The sequence below is a fragment of the Schistocerca gregaria genome, chromosome 4, assembly GCF_023897955.1.
Source record: "Schistocerca gregaria isolate iqSchGreg1 chromosome 4, iqSchGreg1.2, whole genome shotgun sequence".
In the NCBI taxonomy this organism is placed as follows: Eukaryota; Metazoa; Arthropoda; class Insecta; order Orthoptera; family Acrididae; genus Schistocerca; species Schistocerca gregaria.
Window position 1 is genome coordinate 407,863,337 of NC_064923.1, and position 15,756 is coordinate 407,879,092.

The 15,756-nt window shown below is 42.8% G+C and overlaps 1 protein-coding gene across 1 annotated transcript in view; it reads left to right on the forward strand.

The window, feature by feature from the left end:
• The window catches only part of LOC126268164 (adenylate cyclase type 2-like), a 452,935-nt gene that overhangs the window by 289,103 nt on the left and 148,076 nt on the right, over window positions 1-15,756 (forward strand). Inside the window, exon 3 of the mRNA XM_049973741.1 lies at window positions 4,457-4,591. Within this exon, the coding sequence (XP_049829698.1) occupies window positions 4,457-4,591 (135 nt within the window). The remainder of the gene's footprint in view (window positions 1-4,456; window positions 4,592-15,756) is intronic.

Below are 15,756 nucleotides of genomic sequence, written 5' to 3' on the forward strand. Positions count from 1 at the left end.
GTAAGTAGTACAAAGTGTAATGTTATACAAGAGATCCGCCAGTGTACCATGGATGAAAAACGAAACTTTGGGACGCCAAACAACTGTCATATATACATATATATGAGTATCACTCAATTTTCGCAATATAATAACTGATGCAAGACTATCTGCATCCCATACAATCTGTGGTATCAGTCATAATAAACACTGAGACACTGCTCCACACAAGCAGAAGACGTCACTGGATATCAATTGTTGACCAACCATTGCCCTCCATTCTTCCAGAAACCTCAACAGACCCTCCAGCCGCAGACAGTAAATAAAAGTTCTACATTAATATTCCTTAAGACAATTTCTTTTTAAGTAGAAAATGTGCAGAACACTCTCGAACGGTGTTGCGTTACGTTAAATTAAACGTAAGACGTACATTCAGCTCCACAAAAAAGTGATCGCCGTTATGTGTGTGAAATAAAAGACACTATTACATAAACACTGAAGAGGCAAAGGAACTGCCAAATATTGTGTAAGGCCACCGCGAGCACGCAGAAGTGCAGCAATACCACGTGGCATGGACTCAATTAATTTCTGAAATATGCTGGAGGTAACTGAGACTATGAATCCTGCAGGGCTGTCCATAAATCCGTGATAGTACGAGGTGTTGGAGATCTCTTCAAAACAACACTTGAAAGCATCCCAGATATGCTCAATAATGTTCATGTCTGGGGAGTTAGGTGACCAGCGGAAGTGTTTAGACTCAGAAGAGTGTTCCTGAAGCATCTCTGTAGCAATTCTGGACGTGTGGGGTGTCGCATTATCCTACTGGAATTGCCCACGTCCGTCGGAATGCATAATGGACACGAATGGATGCAGGTCATCAGACAGAATTTTTGCGCACGTGTCACCTGTCAGAGTCGTATCTAAACGTATCAGGCGTCCCATATCACTCCAGCTGCACACGCTCCACACCGTTACAGAGCCTCCACCAGCTCGAACACTCCCCTGCTGACATGCAGGATCCATGGATTCATGAGGTTGTCTCCACAGCCGCACACGTCCATCCGCTCGATACAATTTGAAACGAGGCCAGGCAACATGTTTCCAGTCATCAACAGTCCAAAGTCAGTACCGACGGGCCCAGGCGTGGCGTAAAGCTTTGTGTCGTGCAGTCATCAATGTTATATGAGCGAGCCTTCTGCTCCGAAAGCCGATGATGTTTCGTTGAATGCTTCGACGTTGACACTTGTTGAGGGCCCAGCATTCAAATCTGCAGCAATTTGCGGAAGGATTGCACTTCTGTCACGTTGAACGATTCTCTTCAGTCGTCGTTGATCTCGTTCTGGCAAGATCTTTTTCCGGCAGCAGCGATGTCGGAGATTTGATATTTTTGGATACCTGATATTCACGGTACATCCGTGAAATGGTCGTACGGGAAAATCCCCGCTTCATCGTTACCTCGGAGATGCTGTGTCCCATCGCTCGTGCGCCGACTATAACATCACGTTCAAATTCACTTAAATTTTGAGAACCTGCGATTGTATTAGCAGTAACCGAACTAGCAACTGCGCCAGTCACTTGTTGTCTTATGTAGGCCTTGCCGACCGCAGCGACGTATTTTGCTTATTCACGTATCTCTGTATTTGAATATGTATGCCTATACCAGTTTCTTTAGCGCTTCAGTGTTTGTTTACATGAAAGTAAATGTTATTACTAATTGCACAATTACCTAATAGTTGATCCATTATCGATTACATCTTGGCACCTTAGTCCTCTTTCCAGTAAATCATCCACGTTTTCAACCTCTAAATATCGTTTGACACACTTCGCAACGAATATTTTTGACTTTCTAAGAACTTTAGCAGCAGCTCCATATGAAAGCTTCAACATCTACATCTACATCCATATTCCGCAAGCCACCTGACGGTATGTGGCGGAGGGTACCTTGAGTACCTCTATCGGTTCTCCCTTCTATTCCAGTCTCGTATTGTTCGTGGAAAGAAGGATTGTCGGTATGCCTCTGTGTGGTCTCTAATCTCTCTGATTTTATCCTCATGGTCTCTTCGCGAGATATACGTAGGAGGGAGCAATATACTGCTCGACTCCACGGGGAAGGTATGTTCTCGAAACTTCAACAAAAGCCCGTACCGAGCTTCTGAGCGTCTCTCCTGCAGAGTCTTCCACTGGAGTTTATCTACCATCTCCGTAACGCTTTCGCGATTACTAAATGATCCTGTAACGAAGCGCGCTGCTCTCCGTTAGATCTTCTCTATCTCTTCTATCAACCCTACCTAGTACGGATCCCACACTGTTGAGCAGTATTCAAGCAGTGGGCGAACAAGCGTACTGTAACCTACTTCCTTTGTTTTCGGATTGCATTTCCTTAGGATTCTTCCAATGAATCTCAGTCGGGCATCTGCTTTACCGACAATCAACTTTATGTGATCATTCCATTTTAAATTACTCCTAATGCCTACTTCCAGATAATTTATGGAATTAACTGCCTCCAGTTGCTGACCTGCTATAGTGTGCCTAAATGATAAGGGATCTTTATTTCTTTGTATTCGCAGCACATTACACTTGTCTACATTGAGATTCAATTGCCATTCCCTGCACCATGCGTCAATTCGCTACAGATCCTCCTACATTTCAGTACAATTTTCCATTGTTACAACCTCTCGATAAACCATAGCATCATCCGCAAAAAGCCTCAGTGAACTTCCGATGTCATCCACAAGGTCATTTATGTATATTGTGAATAGCAACGATCCTACGACACTCCCCTGCGGCACACCTGAAATCACTCTTACTTCGGAAGACTTCTCTCCATTGAGAATGACATGCTGCGTTCTGTTATCTAGGAACTCTTCAATCCAATCACACAACTGGTCTGATAGTCCATTATGCTCTTACTTTGTTCATTAAACGACTGTGGGGAACTGTATCGAATGCCTTGCGGAAGTCAAGAAACAAGGCATCTACCTGGGAGCCCGTGTCTATGGCCGTCTGAGTCTAGTGGACAAATAGCGCCAGCTGGGTTTCACACGATCGTCTTTTTCGAAACCCATGCTGATTCCCACAGGGTAGATTTCTAGTCTCCAGAAAAGTCATTATACTCGAACATAATACGTTTTCCAAAATTCTACAACTGATAGACGTTAGAGATATAGGTCTATAGTTCTGAACATCCGTTCGACGTCCCTTCTTGAAAACGAGGATGACGTGCTCCCTTTTCCAATCCTTTGGAACGCTACACTCTTCTAGAGACCTGCGGTACACCACTGCAAGAAGGGGGCAAGTTCCTTCGCGTACTCTGTGTAAAATCGAACTGGTATCCCATCAGATCCAGGGGCCTTTCCTCTTTTGAGCGATTTTAATTGTTTCTCTATCCCTCTGTCGTCTATTTCGATATCTACCATTTTGTCATCTGTGCAACAGTCTAGAGAAGGAACTACAGTGCAGTCTTCCTCTCTGAAACAGCTTTGGAAAAAGACATTTAGTATTTCGGCCTTTAGTCTGTCATCCTCTGTTTCAGTACCATTTTGATCACAAAGAGTCCGGACATTTTGTTTTGACCCACCTACCGCTTTGTCATAAGACCAAAATTTCTTAGGATTTTCTGCCAAGTCAGTACATAGAACTTTACTTTCCAATTCATTGAACGCCTCTCGCATAGCCCTCCTCACACTACATTTCGCTTCGCGTAATTTTTGTATGTCTGCAAGGCTTTGGCTATGTTTATGTTTGCTCTGAAGTTCCCTATGCTTTCGCGGCAGTTTTCTAACTCTGTTGTTGTACCTCGGTGGCGCTTTTCCAACTCCTACGATCTTGCTTGGCACATACTCATCTAACGCATATTGTACGATGGTTTTGAACTCTGTCCACTGATCCTCAACACTATCTGTACTTAAGACAAAACTTTTGTGTTAAGCCGTCAGGTACTCTGAAATTTGATTTTTGTCACTTTTGCTAAACAGAAAAATCTTCCTACCTTTTTTAAAATTTCTATTTACGGCTGAAATCATCGATGCAGTAACCGCTTTATGATCGCTGATTCCCTGTTGTGTGTTAACTGATTCTTTGGTCCCTTTGCATGAGTCACAGGGAACAATGCTTTGTGTCGCTTCAGATATTTTGCACGCATTTTAAACTGCACCTAACAATGGCGCATTGCTTACAGATTTGAGTCCACTACCAATATGTCGCTACGAACGTCACATTTACAATTATGGCGTACACTTTCTTGTGGAACTGACGGTATAAAAGTGACTGTTATCAGAAAATACAAGTAAATAATCACTCCACAGAGTCACGGTTCCCAAAAGTAGCCAGCATGGCCACAAGTAACTTTTTCTTACCCAAAACAAGTACTGAATAGAATTAGTGTGGCAAGAGTCGGCTCGGTGTCCTACAGACACCTGCAACACTGGTATGAGTCACTGTATTGGAAGTAACCGGAGTCGCGGTCTTGGTGTTGCAGCACCAGTTCCGGGTGAAGAACCTGGAGGAGCTGTTCGCGCGCTACCAGCAGCGGCTGCAGGACGGCTACTTCTCCATGCTGGTGTTCGTGCAGGTGTTGCTGTGCGCCGCACACATCATAGCGCTGGCGCTCGCCGTAAGTACGCCTGCGTCTCCGACTGAAAGCTAGCTGCTCCTCACTTTCGAAATTATAACTTTATCTAAACTCCTACGCACAGCAAACTGTTGCTTGCAAGAAAGGGGCGGGGTTATGCACCAGGAAAACAGCATAACGTGCCACAGTAAGTTGAGTTGTTACACGCAAACGCCCCCCTATGAACCATGGACCTTGCCGTTGGTGGGGAGGCTAGCGTGCCTCAACGATACAGTTAGCCGTACCGTAGGTGCAACCTCAGTGTAGGGGTATCTGTTGAGAGGCCAAACAAACGTGTGGTTCCTGAAGAGAGGCAGCAGTCTTTTCAGTAGTTGCAGGGGCAACAGTCTGGATGACTGACTGATCTGGCCTTGTACCGCTAACCAAAACGGCCTTACTGTTGTGGTACCTAGAGATACTAAAAGGTTTCAGATACATAATATAATGGTAAGACAGAGGTTTAGGAACCAGGTTTTAAATTGTAAGACATTTCCAGGGACGGATGTGGACTCTGACCACAATCTATTGGTTATGACCTGTAGATTAAAACTGAGGAAACTGCAAAAAGGTGGGAATTTAAGGAGATGGGACATGGATAAACAAAGAACCAGAGCTTGTAGAAAGTATCAGGGAGAGCGTAAGGAAACAACTGACAGGAATGGGGGAAAGAAATGCAGTAGAAGAAGAATGGATAGCTGTGACGGATGAAATAGTGAAGGCAGCAGAGGATCAAGTAGGTAAAAAGACGAGGGCTAGTAGAAATCCTTGTGTAACAGAAGAGATACTGAATTTAATGGATGAAAGGAGACAATACAAAAATGCAGTAAATGAATACAAACGTCTCAAAAATGAGATCGACAGGAAGTGTAAAATGGCTAAGCAGGGATGGCTAGAGGACAAATGTAAGGAGGTAGAGGCTTATCTCACGACGGGTAAGATAGATACTGCCTACAGGAAAATTAAAGAGATATTTGGAGAAAAGAGAACCACATGTATGAATATCAAGAGCTCAGATTGAAACCCAGTTCTAAGCAAAGAGGGGAAAGCAGAAAGGTGGAAGGAGTATATAGAGGTTGTTTGGTTGGTTTGGGGAAGGAGACCAGACAGCGAGGTCATCGGTCTCGTCGGATTAGGGAAGGACGGGGAAGGAAGTCGGCCGTGCCCTTTGAAAGGAACCATCCCGGCATCTGCATGGAGCGATTTAGGGAAATCACGGAAAACCTAAATCAGGATGGCCGGACGCGGGATTGAACCGTCGTCCTCTCGAATGCGAGTCCAGTGTCTAACCACTGCGCCACCTCGCTCGGTAGTATATAGAGGGTCTATAGAGGGTCTATACAAGGGCGATGTACTTGAGGACAATATTATGGAAGTGGTAGAGGATATAGATGAAGATGAAATGGGAGATACGATACTGCGTGAAGAGTTTGACAGAGCACTGAAAGACCTGAGTCAAAACAAGGCCCCCGGAGTAGACAACATTCCATTGGAACTACTGACGGCCTTGGGAGAGCCAGTCCTGACAAAACTCTACCATCTGGTGAGCAAGATGTATGAAACAGGCGAAATACCCTCAGACTTCAAGAAGAATATAATAATTCCAATCCCAAAGAAAGCAGGTGTTGACAGATGTGAAAATTACCGAACTATCAGTTTAATAAGTCACAGCTGCAAAATACTAACGCGAATTCTTTACAGACGAATGGAAAAACTGGTAGAAGCTAACCTCGGAGAGTATCAGTTTGGATTCCGTAGAAATGTTGGAACCCGTGAGGCAATACTGACCTTACGACTTATCTTAGAAGAAAGATTAAAAAAAGGCAAACTTACGTTTCTAGCATTTGTAGACTTACAGAAAGCTTTTGACAATGTTGACTGGAATACTCCCTTTCAAATTCTGAAGGTGGCAGGAGTAAAATACAGGGAGCGAAAGGCTATTTACAATTTGTACAGAAACCAGGTGGCAAATATAAGAGAGGCATGAAAGGGAAGCAGTAGTTGGGAAAGGAGTGAGATAGGGTTGTAGCCTCTCCCCGATGTTATTCAATCTGTATATTGAGCAAGCAGTAAAGGAAACAAAAGAAAAATTCGGAGTAGCTGTTAAAATTCATGGAGAAGAAGTAAAAACTTTGAGGTTCGCCGATGACATTGTAATTCTGTCAGAGACAGCAAATTACCTGGAAGAGCAGTTGAACGGAATGGACAGTGTCTTGAAAGGAGGATATAAGATGAACATCAACAATAGCAAAACGAGGATAATGGAATGTAGTCAAATTAAATCGGGTGATGCTGAGGGAATTAGATTAGGAAATGAGACACTTAAAGTAGTGAAGGAGTTTTGCTATTTAAGAAGTAAAATAACTGATGATGGTCGAAGTAGAGAGGATATAATATGTAGACTGGTAACGGCAAGGAAAGCGTTTCTGAAGAAGAGAAATTTGTTAACATCAAATATAGATTTAAGTGTCAGGAAGCCGTTTCTGAAAGTATTTGTATGGAGTGTAGCCATGTATGGAAGTGAAACATGGACGATAAATAGTTTGGACAAGAAGAGAATAGAAGCTTTCAAAATGTGGTGCTACAGAAGAATGATGAAGATTAGCTGGGTAGATCACATAACTAATGAGGAAGTATTGAATAGGATTGGGGAGAAGAGAAGTTTGTGGCACAGCTTGACCAGAAGAAGGGATCGGTTGGTAGGACATGTTCTGAGGCATCAAAGGATCACCAATTTAGTATTGGCGGGCAGCGTGGAGTGTAAAAATCGTAGTGGGAGACAAAGAGATGAATACACTAAGCAGATTCAGAAGGATGTAGGTTGCAATAGGTACTGGGAGATGAAGAAGCTTGCACAGGATAGAGTAGCATGGAGAGCTGCATCAAACCAGTCTCAGGACTGAAGACCACAACAACAATAACAACAAGGGAAATATTCGCCCTCATAGCAGAGAACTGGTAGCCTAAGTTCGCACACTCATTTCGACATAAAAGTGAACAAAGAACTGATAAAACCGCACGGAATAAAGGCTATCTGATATTGCGTACAGGTAAGTCACTACGATTAATGACAAAAATGTTCTCCATCAGGGCTACTTTGTAATTCTTGGGTAGTACGACTTTCGATTGTCCTTTATTGGTCAACAGAAGGAAACTATCCTTATATTCTTCTTTATTTAATGCATCGCTGATGTGAGTTGAGTGTCAGACTTCGTATTTATAAAAAGTTTTCAAAATTCCATAATTTTTTCTCTATTGTAGGCCCTATCGTACTGAAAGATGATGAACCAATCGTTTGCCCTACGAACACGTAACTTTTGTAAAGTTCACGTACAAACCTCATTTTTGCAAAACAAATTCAACTGGCATGGGCTGTAGTAACTCTCCGCTGCTTTAGCGAACATATCTTGTTTCATACATTTGTCCTCTTCACTGTTGTTGTTGTTGTGGTCTTCAGTCCTGAGACTGGTTTGATGCAGCTCTCCATGCTACCCTATCCTGTGCAACCTTCTCCATCTCCCAGTACGTACTGCAACCTGCATCCTTATGAATCTGCTTAGTGTATTCATCTATTGGTCTCCCTCTACGATTTTTACCCTCCACGCTGTCGTCCAATGCTAAATTTGTGATCCCTCGATGACTCAAAACATGTCCTACCAACCGGTCCCTTCTTCTAGTTAAATTGTGCCACAAACTCCTCTCCTCCCCAATTCTATTCAATACCTTCTCATTAGTTATGTGATCTACCCATCTAATCTTCAGCATTCTCCTGTAGCACCACATTTCGAAAGCTTCTATTCTCTTCTTGTCCAAACTATTTATCGTCCATGGTTCACTTTCATACATGGCTACACTCCATACAAATACTTTCAGAAAAGACCTCCTGACACTTAAAACTATACTCGATGTCTCTTCTTCAGAAACGCTTTCCTTGCCACTGCCAGTCTACATTTTATATCCTCTCTACTTCAACCATCATCAGTTACTTTGCTAGCAAAACTCCTTTACTACTTTAAGTGTATCCTTTCCTAATCTAATTCACTCAGCATCACCCGATTTAATTCGACTACATTCCATTATCGTCGTTTTGCTTTTGTTGATGTTCATCTTATATCCTCCTTTCAAGACACCGTCCATTCCGTTCAACTGCTATTCCAAGTCCTTTGCTGTCTCTGACAGAATTACAATGTCATCGGCGAACCTCAAAGTTTTTATTGCTTCTCCATGGATTTTAATACCTACTCCGAATTTTTCTTTTGTTTCCTTTACCGCTTGCTCAATATACAGATTGAATAACATCGGTGAGAGGCTACAACCCTGTCTCACTCCCTTCCCAACCACTGCTTCCCTTTCAAGCCCCTCGACTCTTATAACTGCCATCTGGTTTCTATAAGATTCCGAATACTGCCACCGAGCGGTGTGGCGCAGTGGTTAGCACACTGGACTCGCATTCGGGAGGACGACGGTTCAATCCCGTCTCCGGCCATCCTGATTTAGGTTTTCCGTGATTTCCCTAAATCGTTTCAGGCAAATGTCGGGATGGTTCCTTTGAAAGGGCACGGCCGGTTTCCTTCCCAATCCTTCCCTGACCCGAGCTTGCGCTCCGTCTCTAATGACCTCGTTGTCGACGGGACGTTAAACACTAACCACCACCACCGAATACTGCCGCTCGGGGTAGCCGTCGATCTCACGCGCCCTGACGATGCGCTCGGCTGCCCCCGTCGGACGTTCGAGTCCTATCTCGGGCATGTGTGTGTGTGTGTGTGTGTGTGTGTGTGTTGTCCTTAGCGTAAGGTTTATTCGTGATAATAAACGTGCGGAAATATAGCAGTAATATTTTAACTAGCAAAACTTAGGTCAGCAAAAGCCATTTCACATATTTTTAAATTTTTTACCAATGAATAACAAAATTAATTTCAAGGAAAAAAATCTCTCAGTATTGACTCTTGTCTCTTAAGCAGCAGCCTTCTTATGATCAGGTATTGCAAAGTTTTACAGTAAAACTTCCTCAGCTTCAGTGGAAGAAATGGCAGTATCGTCAATATGTCTTTCTTTTCTGCCTCTGATAAACATAGCTGGTTTTTAAGAAGCATTCTGTGGCCTACATCAGAAATGATCTTTCTTCTTTTTAATTCATCGACATTTTTCCATTCTTTTGTTTCAGAGTAAGAGTATTTAATAGCTTATTGTGATGGATGAATGTAAGACACTTTGATCAAACTGCACTTGGAAATTCTACGTTCCTGCATTAACAACAATGTTCGAGTAGCATCTTTAAAATCAAAGAAATCAGTTGTATGCATTGCATTTACATGCAATGGATTCATAATTTTAGCTGATTCAACAATCTTGCGTAAATCTTGCGGAACAAAGGCATTGCTAACGTTTCTTATTTTCTCTGTAAGTGCAAAATCTCTGCCGCAGCTCAAAAAGCTGTGCACGCTTATCAAAACCTTGCGTGTTATCTCTTCAAACCACCTCACACTGTGCATCAAATATATGGAAGAGACCTCGATGCTTGATACTTGGAACTTCAGTGGGAAGCAATGCTTGTGTGTGTGTGTGTGTGTGTGTGTGTATGTGTGTGTGTGTGTGTGTGTGTGTGTGTGTGTTCCTAAGGGACCAAACTGCTTAGGTCATCGGCTCCTAGACTTACACACTACTAAAGCTAACTTATGCTAAGAACAACACACATACGCACCCATGATCGGGGGAGGACTCGAACCTCCGGCGGGAGTAGCTGCGCAGTCCGTGACAAGACGCCTTACACCACGCGGCCACTCCGAGCGGCGAAGCAATGTTTACTCCATGATTTGGCTCTTGGAACAAGTCTAGGAACATGCATCACAGTGCCGGGGTTACACAATAGCACTGAAAATGCGTTGTCAGTGCAAAAAAATTCCAATGAGGACGTTTGACATCTCTTTAATTGTTCCTTCTCTTTACTTGTTCGATAAGCGAATGAAATACGAAGGACCTTCCGCTAAGCACTGTAAAGTAGCTTGCAGAATGTATACAATATGTAGATGTACTGAATGGGAGTTCTTAAAACTGGCACATTTCAGGTACCTATAGAAATAAATTTCTACAAATTCTTCACGAGACGGTGTTCAATGTTGTGATTTCAATTTTAGATAGTTTGTCGCTCTTAGTCTGTGTATATGAACTTTCATATAATCTTATTATCTTTGAATGCGTTATTTAAGACACACAGCCAACTTAACTACTAGAGGAATATGCTACGGAATTACTTAGGGCTTTGTAAACGAAACGTTCCTGTATCAGCATGTATGGAAGAACTTCAATATCCTGTGCATTACCCGCTAGCTACAATGCAGACCATCACAGAAGTTTTGAGTATTATTTTGGTAGATAATGACCTACGCTAATTATAGCTGTTATACGAACTGATCAAGGAGTGATGCTGGTAAAGCAGATAAGAAAATGCCCAGAGCTTTATGTACCACCTTTAATCGCAATTTTTGAGAAATGATTACAGAACTGGCTGGTTGGCGTCGTACATGTATCCTGCACTGCATGGATTCGCTTAAGATGCAATTATTGTAGATTTTGGCTCACAACACCATGAAGTGCATACGTACTCTTGTTTGTCGCTGCCTGATATAATTTGCTATTTACAGGGTGTTTAAAAAATGACCGGTATATTTGAAATGGCAATACAAACTAAACGAGCAGCGATAGAAATACACCGTTTGTTGCAATATGCTTGGGACAACAGTACATTTTCAGGCAGACAAACTTTCGATATTACAGTAGTTACAATTGTCAACAACAGATGGCGCTGCGGTCTGGGAAACTCTATAGTACGATATTTTCCACATATCCACCATGCGTAGCAATAATATGGAGTAGTCTCTGAATGAAATTACCCGTAACCTTTGACAACGTGTCTGGCGGAATGGCTTCACATGCAGATGAGATGTACTGCTTCAGCTGTTCAATTATTTCTGGATTCTGGCGGTACACCTGGTCTTTCAAGTGTCTCCACAGAAAGAAGTCACAGGGGTTCATGTTTGGCGAATAGGGAGGCCAATCCACGCCGCCTCCTGTATGTTTCGGATAGCCCAAAGCAATCACACGATCATCGAAATATTCATTCAGGAAATTAAAGACGTCGGCCGTGCCATGTGGCCGGGCACCATCTTGCATAAAGCACGAGGTGTTCGCAGTGTCGTCTAAGGCAGTTTGTACCGCCACAAATTCACGAAGAATGTCCAGATAGCGTGATGCAGTAATCGTTTCGGATCTGAAAAATGGGCCAATGATTCATTTGGAAGAAATGGCGGCCCAGACCAGTACTTTTTGAGGACGCAGGGACGATGGGACTGCAACATGGGGCTTTTCGGTTCCCCATATGCGCCACTTCTGTTTATTGATGAAGCCGTCCAGGTAAAAATAAGCTTCGTCAGTAAACCAAATGCTGCCCACATGCATATCGCCGTCATCAATCCTGTGCACTATATCGTTAGCGAATGTCTCTCGTGCAGCAATGGTAGCGGCGCTGAGGGGTTGCCGCGTTTGAATTTTGTATGGATAGAGGTGTAAATTCTGGCGCATGAGACGATACGTGGACGTTGGCGTCATTTAGACTGCAGCTGCAACACGGCGAACGGAAACCCGAGGCCGCTGTTGGATCACCTGCTGCACTAGCTGCGCGTTGCCCTCTGTGGTTGCCGTACGCGGTCGCCCTACCTTTCCAGCACGTTCATCCGTCACGTTCCCAGTCCGTTGAAATTTTTCAAACAGATCCTTTATTGTATTGCTTTTCGGTCCTTTGGTTACATTAAACCTCCGTTGAAAACTTCGTCTTGTTGCAACAACACTGTGTTCTAGGCAGTGGAATTCCAACACCAGAAAAATCCTCTGTTCTAAGGAATAAACCATGTTGTCCACAGCACACTTGCACGTTGTGAACAGCACACGCTTACAGCAGAAAGACGACGTACAGAATGGCGCACCCACAGACTGCGTTGTCTTCTATATCTTTCACATCACTTGAAGCACCATCTGTTGTTGAAAATTGTAACTACTGTAATTTCGAAAGTTTGTCCGCCTGAAAATGTACTGTTGTCCCAAGCATATTGTAACAAACGGTGTATTTCTATCGCTGCTCGTTTAGTTTTTATTGCCGTTTCAAATATACCGGTCATTTTTGAAACACCCTGTACCTTTCCCTTCCTCTACATCCTGTTCGCTAACGTCCATCAATTTCGCCGATGGATAACATGCTCTGAATATTAACCAGAACATTATCCTAGTTATCCACTCAGTCATATTTTTCGCGACGTCATCGGAAATAAATTGCATGGTGATTTGGTGTGAGAGAAAACCTTGAAAGTGGCACGCTGATTCGTAGCCCAGCTTCCAGAAACTGTTCAGAGTGGTCCTAGATGGCACTGTTGGTGCAACACTGTTCCTAATTTGGTGGCAGTAGCCATGGGAACAGCAATGGTAACTCGTCTGAGATGGCAGTCAAACTATTTACTAGGCTACCACTGCCACTTGGAATCAGGGCGACTAGCTATGTTGGACCATCATCAGTGACACAGCTGAAACTTTTGGTCCAACAGGTTGGCTGTTTTTCTGGAGAACCATCCATACTTCCGCAGGTGCACAACAGGATCTCGCTGAAAGTCAGTTAAGGGGGCAAATTGTGTTGCAGACTCGTACAGACAGCTCACGAGCATGCTCAAACTTACGTCTAATACAGAACAAAAAATAAAAAAATAAATATTCAAAAGCAGATTTTTCATGACAGAAATGTGTGGCGATTTCCTACATCTTCAACATCTAGCAATAAACATCATGTTGTCTGTTGCAATTAATGAACGTAAACTCGAACGTATCGAAACTCCTCACAGCACAGTAAACGCTCGCACATCTTTCCTTTCTCACATAAACTGCCTTATTCATTTCTGGGAAAAATGATGAAATGCAAAAAAAAAAAAAAAAAAAAAAAAAAAAAAACATTCATTGAAATTACCATTATTCTTTCAAATGATGCCGCTACGTGATGGTATGAAATGTGCACCTTTCGTTTATGTTAACTTTTTTGTAAAAGAAATAAGCTGTACGTGCCACTTGATATTAATTTTTTTGTGATCTTCCTAACAAACTGCGCTTGATTCTAAATATTCCGAAAATAGCTGACTGTGATTTTCTGTCATGATGTCCACTGATTGTTTTATTACCGACAAGAGAAACTTGGTAGCTACTAACAAATCAACTTTTTTTTTTCATTGAGGAAATAATGGAACACTTGTTACTGCACAGAATAACCACACGCGACGTTGCAGTTATATAACTTAAGTGTAGAACAGACTTTACCTGTTGAAGTGGATGTTGCAAGCTCTAGTGCGGGAAAACCGCACGTACTTGCAACTGTTTTCCCTGACGTCAGAGGAAGTTTCAGGTACTCCGACCGCGATAGCTGAGAGCCCGTGCTGCACTGCCTGCGGCATTTTAGTTCTGCAGAAAAATAGGAACCAAAAAAAAATGGCTCTGAGCACTATGGGACTTAACATCTGAGGTCATCAGTCCCCTAGAACTTAGAACTACTTAAACGTAACTAACCTAAGAACATCACACACATCCATGCCAGAGGCAGGATTCGAACCGGCGACTTTAGCGATCACGCGGTTCCAACTGAAGCGCATAGAACCGCATGGCCACACCGGCCGGCAAAATAGGAACACCTGTTACCTCAAAGGACTACGGTATTTGGCATAAGTATAAACGTTTGTTGTGATCGAAAAATTGTATTGGAGTTCGTATTTTAGATCTGGCGCTGCTTCAGATCCTCTTCTTTTTCACTTCCTCACATCGGACCGTCTAGAATGAAGTAACTAAATGCACATTCGTTGGTGAAGCCATCCTGCAGCGTGCCTAACTCCAACTCCCTGCCTTCCTCCTTTTCCACCCCCCTCCCTCTATCCTGTGTCAGTTTCAGTATTTCATCAACTCATCAATATCCACAGTTAATATACGTATGAGCGGTAAGAAAAACATAGTTACAGTCATATGCATTCGTTAACTGCGAGTTCCGTAAGAGCACTTCAAAGGCCGAATCGGAGCGACTGTGTATATTACCGCATACAGTTCCTTACGAAGTGTGTAGTGACGCTGTGTTTTAATGTGTTGCAGACGAGACTCTGAAGAGTGCACGACAGCGCAATGTTTTAGTGACGATGAGGGTGGGAGAGAACAGGCGGAAAAGTGGAATGTTCAGAACGCAATTGACATGCAGCTGCTCCTGATATAAACACTTAGTGCCCTGTGCCTTAGCATCCTTCGCAAACGAACGACTTACGATTCCTGAGCACTTACACAACAAAGCGCTGAAATAATGTTTTAAAATACAATCGAAGATAATGTGCTTGTGCGTCTTGGTTGAATTCGATGACCCAAAATTCACTTTAGTCGGCACTACAGGTGGCACTGAGCACGACTGACAAAGTTCTGGCACAGTTGCATTACAAAAATTCCACGTAATATGGTAAGGTTGTAACAGAGGAAGACATCAGAACTGCTATCTGCTATGCCCCAATTACGTACATTGATGTAACATCTCTAGTACCTTAGATTTAAGCACCGAGGAATCATCACTCGTGTCTTGTCTGATACTGAATGTACAAGAATGAGATCTTTATACATTACAAATGCATGCCTCATATTCCAGTTAGATTCAATCTCTGTTTGATTAAGTAACATCACAGCGTCAGGACATTCCGTTTGAATATACTGTTTGATCTTAGACCAAACAGGATCTTTAGGCACAAGTTCTGCACTTAAATTTGAGTTTACTAGTAAATTTTCCATAGCCTCTTGACTACTAGTACTTTTTGAAAAACGAACGTCAGCTGATGAGTCAAACATTTTATGTTGCCCTATTGACAGAAGTGAAAGCAAATATAAATTCCCGGGTTGTGCTGTGGATCCGAATATAATTTCACAGTCGTAATTCGGCAGAAGTTGCGCCCTCCGCTGCTAAAGTTGAGCTGTCCGTGTCGGAATATTATTGTTGGGTCCCAAGATAAAGGTTTTTGCTCTTTGGGCTGGGTAAATTTACGTCCGTAAATATAATGAGACATTTCTTGACTGGAAATACACTATGTGATCAAAAGTATCGGGAGCTCCCAAAAACACACGTA